General features: G+C 40.3%; 1 protein-coding gene across 7 annotated transcripts in view; it reads left to right on the plus strand.

Annotated features, from left to right (window-relative positions):
• The window catches only part of epha7 (eph receptor A7), a 123,268-nt gene that overhangs the window by 21,718 nt on the left and 84,920 nt on the right, over positions 1-16,630 (plus strand). For all 7 annotated transcript variants that reach the window (XM_084737349.1, XM_084737350.1, XM_084737352.1 and 4 more), the window contains exon 4: positions 8,650-8,805. In XM_084737349.1, the coding sequence (XP_084593475.1) occupies positions 8,650-8,805 (156 nt within the window). The remainder of the gene's footprint in view (positions 1-8,649; positions 8,806-16,630) is intronic.

The following is a 16,630-nucleotide window of genomic DNA, read 5'->3' on the forward strand; positions in this document are numbered from 1 at the left end:
GCCCTTTTATCCCAAATAAGCTCTGGTTCTGCCAGTTTTGTTCAAGATTCTTGGAACCCTCGTGCTATCTAGCAGACCAGCCCACCTTTTCACCGATTCTTAGTTTAACTATTGCAATCAAGGATGGGTCATCAACAGAATACACAATCATGTAGAATGTGACACATGCACTTCTGTTTTTAAGGAAAACCTGCTATTTCTTGGTTCCAGTGTTCTGAACCAATCTTTTTTGGTTGAAATGCTCCAAAATTAGGTGTACAAATCAGAATGGAGTTGGTTCCATGTTGGTGGAAAGGCCTACGTGGTTTCTGAACTTCGATGCCAACACTAAAACAACCGTTTATTAGATACTATTTGATCCATAAACCTTAAAAACATAAATCCTTTCTGCATCTGCATAGCCACATGTCTGCATGACCTGATCTGTATCTCTACTAGGGCCTCAGATTCTGACCCAAGCATTCTTGGACATATTTGATAGTTTACAGCCTTTGATTCTTAATGGCATGGATGTATTTTGGTTGGCACTTTATTCTACAAACCAGCCTCAGAGCAAATGAAACTAGAAAAGTACACAGAAACAAGAACAACAAATTTGGAATTCCATCTGTCAGCAAAAGGCACAATATTAAGATGGAGCCACATTGTGGCTTTTGGTTGTATCCAATCATGGATTGTAACCTTGATTGGATTTGTGGGTTGAAAGCAAGCAAGGAAGTTTTTCTTTCCAGTTTCTGTCAACACTAGAGCTTTGTATCATTTGAATTGCTCTTATACTGGTTAGTGTTAGGGCTAGGGTTAGGGTTATGATATAATAGTTTCTGTGCCAATAAGGTGCCTGAGTTATGGTGCTGATACAACAACTTATTAGGTACTTTCTGATCCATAAACATCAAAATGTACTTTGTGTATCTGCATATCCCCAAGGGTCCACATGACTTCAATATTATGATCTGCAAACTCTCTTGTCATCATATGCCACATGTCTGCATGGCCTGATCCGTATCTCTACTAGGGTCTCAGATTCTGACCAAGTATTCTTGATCATATTTCTTGATGTTATGGACATGTTGTTGGCACTTTACTAACCAGCCCAAGGACAAAGAAAACTAGAAAAGTCTGCAGAAAACCAAAAGGGCAAATTTGGAATTGGATCTTTTAGCAAAGGCACAAGATTAACTGAGGGGGAAAAAAACCCTCAAGTGCCATGGCGTCACCCCCAGACAAGGGAAATGATTATTTTCTATTTTGGCCAGGAAGGGATATGTCAGGCTGTCGCATAAGGAGTCATTGGCGCTCTCCCACCTCCCTCGCTGTCCCTCACCCGGAGTGTCATGACACTGCCAGAAGCGTGAGAGAAATTGGATGTAATTCAAGAATGTTAAGAAGCTCAGCTCTGAGGAAAGAGAAATAAACCGAGATCTTACAAAAATACAGAAATCCGTTTTCCCCCCTTTTTTGTGTGTATGTGTGTCTGCATAAGATAAGGAGACTTTGTTTTATTCTCTGGGCCAGTGTGGGCTGTGATTGAGACGCTATAGTCGCAGGAGCGTTTGATTATCTCTATCCCACTACTCCGAGGACCTCTCCTTTCTCAGGCTCCTCTTCCTCGCTCTGCGTAAAATTGCTGACTGCAGCTTGTCCCCACACACATCACTGAGCGAAAGTGCTTGACCACTGGAAGGGAAATTACAGATGCTGGCTCTGTAGCCTGCCGAGGAGCTGGCTGGAATGTAAGACTTGTATTTTTTTTTCCTTCTCTCTGCTTAACCTCAACCCGCTTCTCTAAGGACTAACTAATTTCTCAGTGTTGTAAATAAGCCGGCTGTTGTGTCTGCCGCTGAGCTTCTTTAACGGGCCCGTGTCTACAAGCACAAGCCATTAGTCGGCCTTTATCTGTGCCAGAAGCAGATCAGACTCACATAAATGGCCCTTTTTTCAAGGAGTCACTTATACACTTCATCCTTACTAATGTAATTACGCATTGGACCGTAAGCCCTCCTGTCAAAGTCAGTGCAAGTAGTAAAAAGTCTGGCGTTTTCTGCAATGTTTTAACATGTTTGTGCGTCAGCGTTTGCCAGTAAGGTGTCAGTCATTTTGTCAGTTCAGAAGCCTACTTGGTGAACAGACTTGGTGTAATTGCTTTGTAGATATTTTCCACTCGGAAGCAAAGCGTTGCTGCAGGGACAGTCGACAAAGCACCTCTCAAAGCAACCACTATCATCCCATCTCAGAAGAAGAGTTCCTCCTCGGCATCTGGCTCTAGGAACGGAAACTCGCCAGCAGTGAGGCAGTGTGCACTGTAGTGCCGCTGCAGCCGCCGCTGGGACAGGAATGCTGGGCCGGGACGGCTGTGTTTGTACTTGTCACTCAATGCACTGCCAGTGGTGGGGAGCGCTGCAGAAACACTTACTTGCCTGTGTCATGCAGGCATTCGATTTTTGAGGCCTCATTTGCCGCCTTGTTGCTTCTGTAAACATTTCCGGGTGCCAAACCCAGTCGGACACATTGATAAACACATGGGCTTATGCTGAAAAAAAGAAGCTCAGAAAATGAACTGTTTTTGCTTGTGAGTTTGAGATAAAGGGCAAGTCCAGTTTATTAAAACAGGGATATTATTTTTGTAGTTCATTTCTATCAGTTATGATAACACTGATCTCACCAAAGTAATTTCTTAGATCGGGGAACGTGGCAGCATCTTAACAGTGAAATCCAATGGGGCAAGAAACTCGGCAGTAATATGATCAGACAGGTTGTAAACAAGCTGACAGTCACAGTGGCACAGTTACTGATACTGACCATTTTAAGTGGATTGGGCATTGGTCACATTAGATAATTCTCTGTTCTGTCCACTTGTTGACATGAGCTGACATTGATCTTTAAAGCTGCTACTGGTACTGTGCCACTTCCTGCATATGCTTTGCAAGAATGCATATTGATATGAAGGAGGTAACAAACTAAAATGATACTTTCTGCATACGCAAGAACGCAAGGGTTAGCTGCAGACTGCGTAACATAAATTCTATAATCAGCGAGAATGATCAAAGGCTCTGCGTGCATATCTATGTACCTCCAATTTGTTCTGAGCATGCACAGTTGACCATCAGTCGTCCACCATTACCAGAAATGTTAAAGAAGAATGTCTCCGCAAATGAGGTACCACTTTATATTGTAGTTAAAAACACTGCAGAGAGACTATGTTGTTTATATAATTAAGACTTGATGTGTAGTTACAACCCTATATTGCTTTACGCTTAAATAATCTTAATTAGTTTTACACAGGCAGTTTTATTAATCTGTTCTCATCCCAGGTTGTTAAATACCGACGCTGCTTTGTCCCTCGGCATCTCATATTGATCACAGGAAACTCTTTAGAGTTTTAAGAGACACTGCCAGAAAACCTTTTTCACTCGTTGAAACACTCGCAGTCTGGTGAGGTTTAGGCACAAAAACTACTTGGTCATTGTTTGAGTTAAAGTAAGTGCATTATGTGACAATCTGTGATGTGATGTTACATTATGTGAAGTTACGTTTTGTGATGTTACATTATGTGACATTACGTTATGTGACGTTACGTTATGTGATGTTACATTATGTGACGTTACGTTATGTGACGTTACGTTATGTGACGTTACGTTATGTGACGTTACGTTATGTGATGTTACCTTATGTGATGTTACGTTATGTGATGTAACGTTACGCTAGGTGATGTAACGTTACGTGGTGTTATGTGATGTTTTGTGATGTGATGTCATGTTACCTGACATTATGTTACGTGAAGTTACATTATGTGATGATCCATTATGTGTAGTTGCGTTATGTGATGTTACGTTATGCGACATTAAGTTATGTGACGTTGTGTCATGTGATGTTACATTATGTTATGTGAAGTTTTGTGATGTTATGTTATGTGATGTTATGTTATGTCTTGTAACATTCTGTGATGCTATGTTACATGATGTTATGTTACATGACATTACATGACATGATGTGACATTGCAGTATGGTATGTTAAATTGCGTTACATTACGAAACATATGACATATATGTCACGTTACCCTTTGTACGTCACTTGATGCGAGTAACGTTTTGTACTTTAAGTTTTCTAATTTAAGTTGTCAGTATTGATTTTTGGTTTCACACAGGGTACGAACCCTGAACTTCTGGGTCAAACATCTGTGTTTCTTGTGGCTCATGTATCAACCCCACCTCCTCTATATACAGACTTTATCGCTCTTTATACTACATCACCTGATGCAGGTAGGATTACATTGAAGTTACTTGAAAGAGTCTTGTGTCTACACTTCAGGTACCTTGCATGTCTGTATGAGACACTGAGGGATGTGATGAAATGTCAGTATTTGATGACCTGGGAATGAAAAGGCGCTGGGTTTGCAGCTTTTTGGAAAAATAGCACTAGATATCAGTACATGATCAGTAAAATTGGCAATAAAGGAGAAAATCCCTAACCCTAACCAAAAGAAACACTGTGAAAGTTTTCCAGTAAAGCTGTGTTTACTTTCCAAAGCCCTCCCCTCCCCGGCCTTGTGCTCGTCCTAATCTGGCCTGTGGATCCTCTTGTCTGCCGGAGTGGTGGTCGCGATGGGAGATAGCCCCGGTCCCTGCCGGGCTTTCCCCCTCTGCACACCGGCCACCCAGCAGATGAGCTCTCAGAAACCCAAAGGCAAACAAGACACGCTGGCTTATCAGAATGTTTAAACAGCCCGGCATGGTGGGAGAAAGCGCGGTCTTAGACGAGATCTCACCAATCTTTAACCTGCTGCATGGAGAAAGCCCTTCAGTGTCATTACCAACATCCATGGGGGAGTGTTTACACTGCGTATCACATTCTGTGTATCAGATACATGGTTTCCTTTGCTGTTTGTAAAATGTTATCGCTCATCAGAACCATACATACAGTAAAAAAGTGGCTAAATATGATGAGTAAGCACTTGTAGGCTGTTTTGCCTTGTCAGCATTCAAGCCCCAGCGCTCACAGCCTCCTCACGGCTCTGTTTTCAATTACTGGCTCAAAAAGGTAAAGAAAGATTAGAGATAAAATCATGTCTTTTTTTCCCTCTTTGAAAAAAAAGGTCTTGTTTCACGAGGCGGTGGCGGTGCAATAAATGGAGAATGACAGGGCTTTCATGTAGCTGGAATGGGGATACCCTGAGCCCCGGCTCGGCCTCCTCTTCATGCCGCTCTGCGAGTGTTCAAACGAGAAAACTCGGATGCCTCTATCTTTCTTATTCCGGACCTGTCACAGGAGGTGGTGGCCAATATATCCCCCTGGAAAAAGGAAATAAAGAAGCAGCAGAGCCGAGATCTGTAATGGGGGGTGCCCAGTATGAGAATCATTGCTCGTTTCCTCCAGTGGCTCATGAAAAATGCATTTTTGGTGTAATTTGATAGTTTGTATGCAGAGCTATTCACACAAGTATAGATTTCTTGCAGATTGTTTAAGAAATCATGTGGCCTAGATTGCAGTTTTTCACCAGGTTTAGCTCTGTTTTGCACACACAGTCGGTCACTGTGGATTAGTCCACCTCACTGTAAAAAATATCTGTTTTAGCTTATAAAAATGTTAATGTCTGGGCTGAAGTCAAATTTTTACTTTTTAAAGACAAGTTAGGGTAATTTAATAATAATTCAAAAGAAATAAACTTTTCTTGTCCAATAAACTTTAGAAAACATGTTCAATAAGCTTAAGATAATAAGTTGAGCCCACAACTCTTCAATCGCTTATGAACAAATTTGATTTCCTCTTACATTTTCTGTTTGAAATGTCCCACACACACTTTTCAAACACACACAGTTCACACAAATAACCTACAGCTACAGAAAGACATGTGAAACCACTGAATTCATCAACTTTAAAGAACTCAGTATTAACCTTTGTCATGTTTCCCATCATTCCATATTATTAAAACAAACAACCACAATTTATCTTATAATGTATTAAAGATGCATAACAAGTTTTCATCATATATATTTTACTTCAGGCTATAAAAACAATGCATTTTGGGAAGTCTGTTAATATGCTGATCATGTTTCTTTAGAAACTTAATTTAATGAGTTGATTCAAGTTAGAAAACACCCCGTTTATAAGTTCTGTAGTGCTGCAAGGATTAATGGATTGTTTATCAAAATTAATCGGCAACTATTGTGATAATTGATTAATTGATTTGAGTATTTTTTTTGAGAAAAGAAGTCCTATTTTAGCTTCTTAAATGTGAATATTTCAGGTTTCTTAATTCCTCTATGACAGTAAACTGAATATCTTTGGGTTGTGAGTAAAATGAGACATTTGAGGATGTCATCTTTGATTTTGGGAAACACTGATTGACATTTTTTACTGTTTTCTGACATTTTAAAATTAACAGTCAATTAATTGAGAAGATAATCATTCAATTAATCGGCTACGGAAATAATCCTTAGTAGCAGTCCTAAAGTTCTGATGTGTTTGGAAAAAAAATACTAGAAAATCTAATTAAATAAAATGTCCGCATTAACATTAAATGGATGAGGAAAAAATTTGTTGACTCAACTAAATTACTGTAAGTGATTCACAGGGAGGTTTCTATGAATCACTGCATTTTATTTGCTGTTTTATGTTATGCCTTTGTCGGCACTTGCCATCATGACTCTTTTGGGAAATAAGAATCATTTGTGACTTCAGAAAACTGATGGGTGGGTGAATTATTTGGGCTCATACGTATCATTCTTAAATGACTATCTTACCAGGCAGTGATGAGGCTTCCTTGATTAGTCATATCAGTCTGAGGTTTGTTTACCGTCTTGGTCAAAGGTGCGATGTTGAAATGATCCATGTGCCGGTGCTCGATATGTTGGCTTATCTCTCTGAAGAATGTTTCCTCTCAGAGAGACGACTCGTTATAAACAAGTCAGACCTCTCTGCTGACCTGAGGATTCACCAGAATAAAAATAGCCTTGTTATTTTGCTTTCAAAGTGAGAGGTTGCAGTTTATCCCTGGGCTAATGCTTCAACATGAGGATTGCGATGCCGTTTCGTGGCTCAGCCTGCTTGATGAAGCCCGAGGGGGGCAGGTTCATGCAAATATTGGCTGCTTCTAGATGTGAGTGAACACAATGGTTTGTTCTGTCATGCCCTCTTCATGATGGGAATACAGGTGTGAAGCCAAGCGAGTCTTTCAGACTGTGTTTGCACAGGAGTAATATCACCTGGAGACATTCAGTGATTTGTAATGACTGCTGAGATCATCAGCGAATAGAACCTGGTGTGAACCTGGCTTAGCTGGGGTTTACTAAATAAAGGTTCTATGAGAATTTCACAAATATATTGAATCTCTGGTTCAGGGTGGATATAATTTGAATTTTTTATACCAGCATGGCTGTATTAACCTATTGGGGGCTCAGGGGCAAAAGTGAGCTGTGGGCCCCCACCAGTGAGAAAATTCTTGGTCTTTATACAAGATTTATCCATTTCCAAGTAGTAAGTTTGAAAAGTGTTTTTCCATGTAATTCCATCTTTTCACAAAATAACATTGCTAAAAAAAAAAGTTGTATAATTTTACTTCTAACATTTATTCATCTTGATCAGTTTGAGAAGCCTTGAAAGGAGATCACTCTTTGGTAAAAATGCTCACTTTTTAGATAATACTTTTATACATTTAAAATATAATATACAAAATAAATAAATGGGGCACATTCCATGATAATACAGTGTCAACAAAATAGCACATAAACTGACAATGCTATCAAGAGCCAAGGTGTGCATCTCTTTTGCCTGATGTCCAGTCTGTCCAGTGTTTGAGGACAGTGCTACTTGGCCTAGTGACTTGGTGACTTGGTCTTCTATATACTTTTGTTATACCTGCATGGCTGTATTAATCCATTAGGGGTCCCAGGGAAAAAAATGTTCATATATAATATAAATATGTTTAACTTGTCAATGCAACAGCAAAAATTTAAATATAGTGTAAATGTATAGATGTATAGGTATACTTAACTTGTCAATGTATCAGCAAAAGTATAAATATATATATATTGTAAATATATACATATACAATATAAATATGCTTAAATGGTCAATGCATCAGCAAAAATGTAAATGTGCAATATGAATATAAATATAAATGTATATGTGTATGCATGCATAATTTGCAAATGCATGAATAAAACTATAAATATATAGTATAAATATATACATATAAGATATAAGTATGCTTGTCACTGCATTATCAAAAAAATATAAATATATCGTATAAATATAAACATGTGATACACAGTAGATATGCAAATCCTGTCAATTCATAAGCAAAACATATAATAAATAAATATGCACATATAAAATATAAATATGCTTACCTTTCAAATGCATTATTGTTGTTGTTTTAACACAAGCAGGTGGCCTAGATAAGAATCTCATCAAGTTCTGCTGTGGAACTGTTCACAACTCATAAGCCTGTGACACCACTGAGAACTCCTCTTCACCTGTTTTTCATTGTAGCAAATTTCATTATGTAGAGATTTGAGGCTAACTGATAAATCACATGAGATCCCCTCATGATACTGTCAGTGCAAACAGGTTTTATAACTTTGTTTTTTGTCTTTGTCCTCCTCTCTTTGCCTTGGCCTCATTCTTTGGTTTTTCTCCTCCCTCTGCAGCGTGCGGTCGTGGTTTCTACAAGTCTTCCTCCCAGGACCTTCAGTGCTCTCGCTGCCCGGCGCACAGCTTCAACGACCGCGAGGGCTCCTGGCGCTGCGACTGCGAGGACGGCTACTACCGAGCCCTCTCTGACCCTCCGTCTGTGGCCTGCACCAGTAAGTTTGCCATGCCCGTTGCTAGGTAAACACAGCGCCGATCGCTCGCCGGGATCTGAATTTAAACAGCCACACATGCGAGGGGAAAAAACACACTCCAGACCTGTTCAGCCAGTCTGCAGCGGTCTCATGAAAGCCCCAGATGTGTTCCATAGCAGTTCCTCTGCCTCCCAGTATGTCATTATAATTATGTTTGCAGGCTCGCGTGTCTGTTTTCTGTCTTAGCTGGTTGCTAATGATGAGAGGAGCAATTTGCCATTTCCCGTCTGAAAGATTGCAATTACAGTCAGCAGCGGCAGCCCAGGCAGCACCCTGCGTCTTCATTTGTCCTGGCCAGTGTAACAGTTATGTGACAGCCATTGATGGCTTATTTACACAGGCCGGGGGATTCAGGCTGAAGGGTGGAGCTGATTTGCTTCCAAATCCGCTCTCAAACATGGTTATTTCAAGGTGCTGCTGGAGGTTTTTTTGTGTGTTTTCCCCCCTATGGCTCTCAGCTACTGTGCACAAGGACTGGCACACCCTCATGTTAGCACTCTGCTTTATCTTTGGAGGTAAACAGCACCCCTAAACATAATCTGTGCACCTTATCTGTGTGCCTTCATTCTGCTGATAATGTATCACAAGACACCAGGAAAAGGCCCACTGGCTTCTGGCTTCTGCATACACACCTCTGTCATCCTTTTTTTGATATATCTATTAATAAGGAGAGGGGATAAATTAACATTTTATTTTGTACCATTTTCTGTTGATTAAAAACAACAAGAACAGACATGCATATGCGGGAAAATCAGCATGCCTGGTTCACATCCTGAGCGGCGCTGCTTTTTCCCTGAACGCCCAAAGTAGGCCAAGTCAGAATCTCTAATGCTGGTGGTGTGTGTGTGTGTGTGTGTGTGTGTGTGTGTGTGTGTGTGTGTGTGTGTGTGACAGAGAGAGACTGCGGGTGAGATATTATGCAAATACTTGAATGTTATAGTGCTGCATTGGCTTGTCTGTGCATTAAATCAAAGAATCAAAGACAGGCTTATACGGGTCGGAGTTTGGATTTAATATTATAAATATGATATAAAATATGATTCTTTGTCATTTATGGGTGTCTGTGAAGCAGCTCCTTGAGCAACATCTCTGTCTCTGCCTGGCCTGAACTCCATTTACATTTATTTTAACATATCAGGTGCATTTATAGTTCACTTTTGCAGGAAAATAATGTTCTGCTTATATTATATAAGTGAAAATATATTGTCAGGGAATAATATTTTAATTAAAACAGCGGGTAAGATAGAGGGTTGCAAGAAAACATTTCAACAGAAAGTTATTCCTCTCTCATTATTAATGAGCTACGATTTCCCACAAGCGTTATCTATCATTGAAATAGCAGCCTTCTGTTTTGCATTTTAGCCGGCTGTTTTCCTCTCCATGCTTGGGAAAATTTAGAAGAAATGTTTTCAGTGTTTGGGTCTGTTTCAAACTGCTCCCTGAGTACATTAGCTCATGGACTGTCCACAGAGGCAGACGTTTCCCTTTTGCCCCAGTGCTAAAAAGGTTACAGTGGGCTGGATTCAGAGAAAAGCAACAACATTTACCTTCTGACTTAGCAGACAATTAGACACTCATTAATTTGTCATTATGGAGGAGATCATGCGTTCTTCAGAGGCTGAAGTAGTTTTAAAGCTGGAGTGATCAGAAAAAAAAATAGAACTAGAAGATCTAAGGCGTTATTGTTGTTTTAACCATGTCATGCTAGCTTGTGCTAAGGGAAGGGAGCTAAATAATGTTAAATAAAGGTTAGCCTAAATTTTGGGGGAAAAAACTGTCATGCCCATTTTCAAAGGGGCCCCTTGATCTCTCATCTCAAGATAGCTGAATGAACATGGGTTCTATGTCTCTTCCCTCTACAGGTATGCTAATGTTATGCTAATCCCATGCTTTTTCCCTCTTATTATCCTGTTTACTGTTTCCTTATTACGTGAAGACACTTATAATACCATTGCCTATTTTATGTATCTTGATCTCTTCTTTACTAAAGCCTTTGCATACATTTAGTAACTAATAAACATACACCATATTGTGCTACATAAAAAAGTAACTTGCTCAAAACTTTGCAAATCTGCGCTGGTTGCATCTAGCAGCTGTAGCGACATTGCAGTAGGTGCTTCACCATTAGCTGCCTGGTGGAGATCTGCACTCTACTGAGTGACCTCTTCTAGTTATTTTAAAATGCTTAGATTTATGAATTTTCAGACTAAAATCAAGCCCAGTGATGTTGATGGAGACTATTGTACCACAATACAATTGAGGAGCAAGACAGTGCTTTAAAAAAGTGACAAAGTGAAAAAAGTGAAAAAAGAAGTGAAAAAAGTAATGAATCTTTGAAAAAAAAAATGGATTCACTGCTGGTACTGATTCGGGGTCAGTAGGGACCCAAACCTAAGTGTGCCCTGGAATCCCCTAGTCTGTTAATCCTGCCAGGGTAATGTGCTGTTTGGACAAAACAACTGAACTCTGGGTAGAAATGTTGATGTGAGACCACTATAAAGCGCTGCTCGTAAATGCCATCACATGTGACTGACTCATCAGTAACTCTGTAAAGTGATTCACTACATAAAACGTAGCAACCCATGTGAGACATGTAGTTTTCTTTGAATAGCTTGCAGGCATCATTATGATTTAATGTCTTTTTTGGGGAAAAAAGCACAACCTGAAAGTTGTACAAAAGAAGCATTGAGTTTATAAGCAGTAAAACATTTAATTCACTCAGGCTGTGACAGTCTTACTTGGTCTGGTTTGAGCAGTAACTTCTGGTGGCTAATGCTAGCAAACTTTATGAAGATTCTGTATTGCAGTTCAACTGACATTATTGAGTCAGTTTGGTGCCTTTCTGACTCTCTACTGTTGCTCTTATGCTACATTTAGTATGTCACAGGAAAAAAAATGAATGGTTTTATCTCAAAAGTAAAACAGACAGAAAAGGAAGACATGTTTGTGGTAAGATGCCTTTCGCTCTGAGTCAGGCCTCCTAATGATGATGTTTTTAAAGCAACTTGGAAAATGGAAAAATGGCATTATTCCATAATTGGCTATAGTGGCTGCAATTGAGCAAAAGTTGCATAGTCTTGCATTAGATGAGACGTCACACAATGCAGCCAGTTGTGTCAAATATTTTCAAACAGGTACAAATACTAAATGGCAGAACTGTAGAATTAGAGAATGACTAATGTCTTAAGAATAAAATCAGTTGGTTCAGTTTTAATATATTAAAGGTGCTACAAGCCATTCTTGAGGAAGATAGTTGATTGAGGTGGTCTAATCCTGACACTTCGGGTTGGTAACTTGGGTCACACCACAAACCCAAAGCGCTGGTATTCTGATGACCTGGCCAATCCAAAGTGTTGGCATTTAACGACTGGAGAAAGATAGTAAATTGTTTAGTCATTCCCACAAACCCAAAGCATCAGTATTTGACAACCAGGGAAGGTGACCCAGCAATTGACTGTGTGACTGGCTTTCCCCAGTCATCAAATACCAACACTTTTGGTTGGCAGGGTCATCAAATACCAGTGCTTTGGGTTGGCCAGGGTTGGCCAAGTCATCAAATAGTGATGCATATGGTTGGCCAGGGCTGGCCATGGCATTAAAATACCAACATTTTGGGTAGGCCAGGGTTGACCATGGCATCAAATTTTGGTCTGGTTGACTCAACAATCAACTATCTTTCACCAGAACCACTTGTAGTACCTTGAACTCTCTTTACAGCGCTCACATTTGACTGTTAAACTCCAAAGATCAGACTGGCTCATATGGGTACTTCACAAAGAGAAGAGAAAAACAAAGACTCTATAGATGTCAGTAATTTGACAAAGTTTTTATGTATTCATTTAGACATGTCTATTTTTAATTCTTCTGCCACCTTGTCAGATTTATTGATACCTCAATAAATTTATGTTGACTGGTTAGCCATCATGCTCCTTCAGTCTTTCTTGTCTAAGTTGATCAGTGACCCAACATATTGGCCAGACATTGCTAATCCAGACATCTATACATATTTCAATCAACCTACACAACAGGTCTTTGATATTTTATTGTTTTCTTGGCACCACAAAATCTTCGGCTAATCACAAAATTTTCAAAATCAAAAGTCACTGTAGTCTTTCACATTATATGAAAGTGCAGCTCTTTCCCAGTCTTGGCGCTCAATGACGTAGTGGCCGTCCAGTTCATTCCCATCACCCTCTGACACAAACAAGGACATAACTCAAGCTAAGTAAATCTGAGGCCGCCAGTGACCACAAACCACCAATCTCCACGTGTAGCACAGAGGCAACCATACAGATCCTGTTCAAACAGACAGGTCCATTACTCACTTCTCCAACCATCCTAATCGGATGTTAACGCTTCACTCTAACATCTCCCACTGATCAAGGGCAGGACTCGCATGCAGTGGTGAGAACGGGAGAAAGTTCCCACTTCTTTGCAGTGTCCTCTGGCTGTTCCCTTCTGGGTAATCACCTTGGCCAAGTAGCGCAGTAATTACTGAAGTTGCCTAATGCACACTTTCCATTATTCATTTTCATTAACTTGGGGTCTACACTTGATGACCCCATACCATTATATGTAAATATGTATTTTTAACTTGTATGAATAGTTTCACCCTCCTCCTCATTCACCCGGCACAATTTCTGCACGCCTTTCTGTACGTGCATTTCCTCATTCATCGCTGGATTAAGTCAGTGTGACCAATAGTCACTGTGATTTCCTTTTTTCAAGCCTTATCCAGACCAGGAGTGAATAGTAATTGAAAATGAATTTGCACTGCCTGAACAAATAGCTTGATTGACAGATTTTTTTAAATAGGGGTTTGTAAAGCTACCATATCGTAGGCCTTAGCAAAACAGTGAGATGGATCTCTGGCACACAGAGATTAAGAATGTGTCTATGAGGATTTGAGAGGAAATGAGATGAAGATGTAATGTGGGGACATGAAAAGCCAAATCCACGCTGAATAAAGATGAGGGGAGAAGTTCCAAAAACATTGCTCCAAATACATTGTTTCCCACGTGGTGTGTGTTGAGAGGGGGGAGAAATGCTTTTGTTTGTTGAATGTTTGTCCGTGCCATTCATATGCAAAGTTGTGAGAAGATGAGATATGTACATGGATGGCCATGGGGAGGCATTTTCTTCAGAGGCGAGGTACAGGCTCAAGCTGTTGACAGGTCGGGGAGTGGGCATCAATCACGCAACAGCTGTGAGCAGTGCTGGTGCAGGCCAGGGGCTCAAAAGGGCAGTTGTGAGCAGTCGTCTCCTCCTCCTTCTCCCAACCCCCGCTAAAAATGTGCCACCTCAACAAGTTGACGTCCGTCCGAGGTGCATCCTGCCCGGAGTTGCTAGGGGACTGTGAGAGGGCCGCAGAATGTAGGGGGGACGAGTGTTGCTACCACATATCAGAACCAGACTGAAGATCAATTTTACACTACATCTTTTTCATTTTACTGTCTACGGAAGAGTATCAGTGCCAGGAATAAGGAATGACAAGAGGAAAAAATATTTTTTTTATTTTGAGAATAAAGTTGAAATGTCGATAATAAAGTTGGAACGTCGAGACTGAAGTTGAAGTGTTGAGAGTCAGGTTGAAGTTTCAAGAATAAAGGGAAATGTTGAGAATAAAGTCGAAGTGTCGAGATTAAATTCAAAACAGTATTTCAACTTTATTCACAACATTTTGAATTTACTCTTAACAGTTCTGCTTAATTCTTGAAATCTTCCTCCTTTCATTTTTTCCCTGCATGTCTGGCCCTGTTGCCATCAGACTGAAACTCAGACCCAGGAATTCAAATTGAATCCACTCACTTTTGGTTTTAGCTAATTTGGCTAAACTGTTGCCATGTTTATGACCGAGCAACTGCTCGAGTTTCCTTCCCTGTCAGCAGTTGTTGTAATAATGTCTCCACGTTCCCAGATTCAAGCAATTATGTACTTTAGTCAGGGCTGGGCAAACCAGTAAGGAAGCCCAGGGGCAAAAATGAGTTGACCCCCCCCCCCCGCCCCCCCCAACAATGGCCAACAACTTAATTTTAATTCAAATTTTTATGATGCTAAATCTAGATTTTGGCACAAACCAGAACCTAAATGTGTAGGTAGGAAATATTGTATATATATGTATAGGTATGTATATTTATAGGTGATAGTAACAAGTATGGTATAGGTAAAAATGCCAAAAGAATGCCCTTACCAGTTCTTATTGTGTTTTTGTGAATTTAACAAATTTGCAGTTTATCAAATTACCACAAAGTTCCTGGTGACCATGAAATCTAGAGCCTTTGGTGACTTCAAGGGTCTGTGACATCAGGGCAGTTGTTCACTTTGCTGAGTTCATGATTCATCCATCCATCCATATACTTAATTTTTAATTTGCTTTAGTGTGGATAATGTTGACGTAATCAAAGACCCAAGCTGTAATAAACCAAAACAATTCTTTAAGATACATGCTGGGAAAGAACATCACCAAACGTCCTTCTGTTATGTACTAGAGATGCTCCAATACATTTTTTTCCTTCCTAATACCTGGACTTTTGGACTATTGGCCAATACAAAGTTCTGATCCAATAGCAGCGCATTAATGGGAAGTATCAGGGTCCCATTTTACATGATATTGAATCGGTGCACAGACCTGTGTACTTACTGATACCCTATGCAGCATTTCAGGCTGTGTCTGAGGGATTTCTGACATTGGTTTTGAAACAACCCTGTTATTTACTTGGATGGACAAACTGGACACGATTCTCAAATCAAAACACACAGCCTCTTTGTCCCAATCCTGGTCATGCACATGTAAATTCAATGTAAATCACTTTTTGTCATTTTTTGTTCACATTGTAATTGAAGAAGCTATGCAAATAGGGATTGCAGCTCGCAAAAAGATTCAGAAATATTGACATAAAAGGACATCTAATAGTTTGTATAAAGACATTATACTCACAATTTGAGCATCCAGTCAATGAGACTGATTGCTTCACAGACATGATGAGACATGCCAAATGTTGAATTCAGTGTGATTCTGAGATACTAGTCTGAGGCTGTTCAGTTAAAAAACTCTCCTCGGTGCTCCTGTCCTCTTCTGCATGGTTTCCCTCATACAGGTTCTGCTGCAGCCACATCATTAGAGGCTAGGTCGCGGGGTCACAACACACATTTGTAGAGTGAGGATTACCTCATGGGTGATTTGAATACCACTCACCCCTGCCGCCCCTCTCCCCACAGCTCCCCAATTAGAGCCCAGCCAGCTAATAGGCTATGGAGGGTTAAGGCAGCCCCGAGCACCTCTCAAGGCCGATAAGCACCGGATTCTTCTCTCCTAAGCTTGGATTTACTCAGGTCTCAGAACTCCGCACAAAGTGGAGATGGGCTTTGAAACATGACCTAAAAATGAGCCGCAGCTATGCTATGTTTTCTATATGGTAGATTATTAAATGGAGTGTATACTTCAGTGCAGCTATAGTCTTTTACACACGGGACTTCTTTGTTTATTCCACAAAATCACAGTTTCTGTTTTAAATCTGTTCCATGTTAGCATGCAAATGATGTAGCAGGGAACATAAACTGTGCATGCACATATTCCATATTCATGCACAACAACAAAAATACCCCTTCACATACACACAGATGCTTACCCATGCTTGGTCACAGTGGCAGCGTTGGAGGGAAGCTAGCAAGTGATTGAGACATTTCAGGCTGTGGGGGCTCTGGCAGGCTAATCCGTGAAATGAAACTTGACTGGGAGGAGGGGTGAGAGGAGAGAACACGAAAAGATAAGACAGAGTGGGGGAGT

This window comes from Lutjanus erythropterus, chromosome 15, assembly GCF_056507025.1.
Source record: "Lutjanus erythropterus isolate fLutEry1 chromosome 15, fLutEry1.hap2, whole genome shotgun sequence".
Classification (NCBI taxonomy): domain Eukaryota; kingdom Metazoa; phylum Chordata; class Actinopteri; order Lutjaniformes; family Lutjanidae; genus Lutjanus; species Lutjanus erythropterus.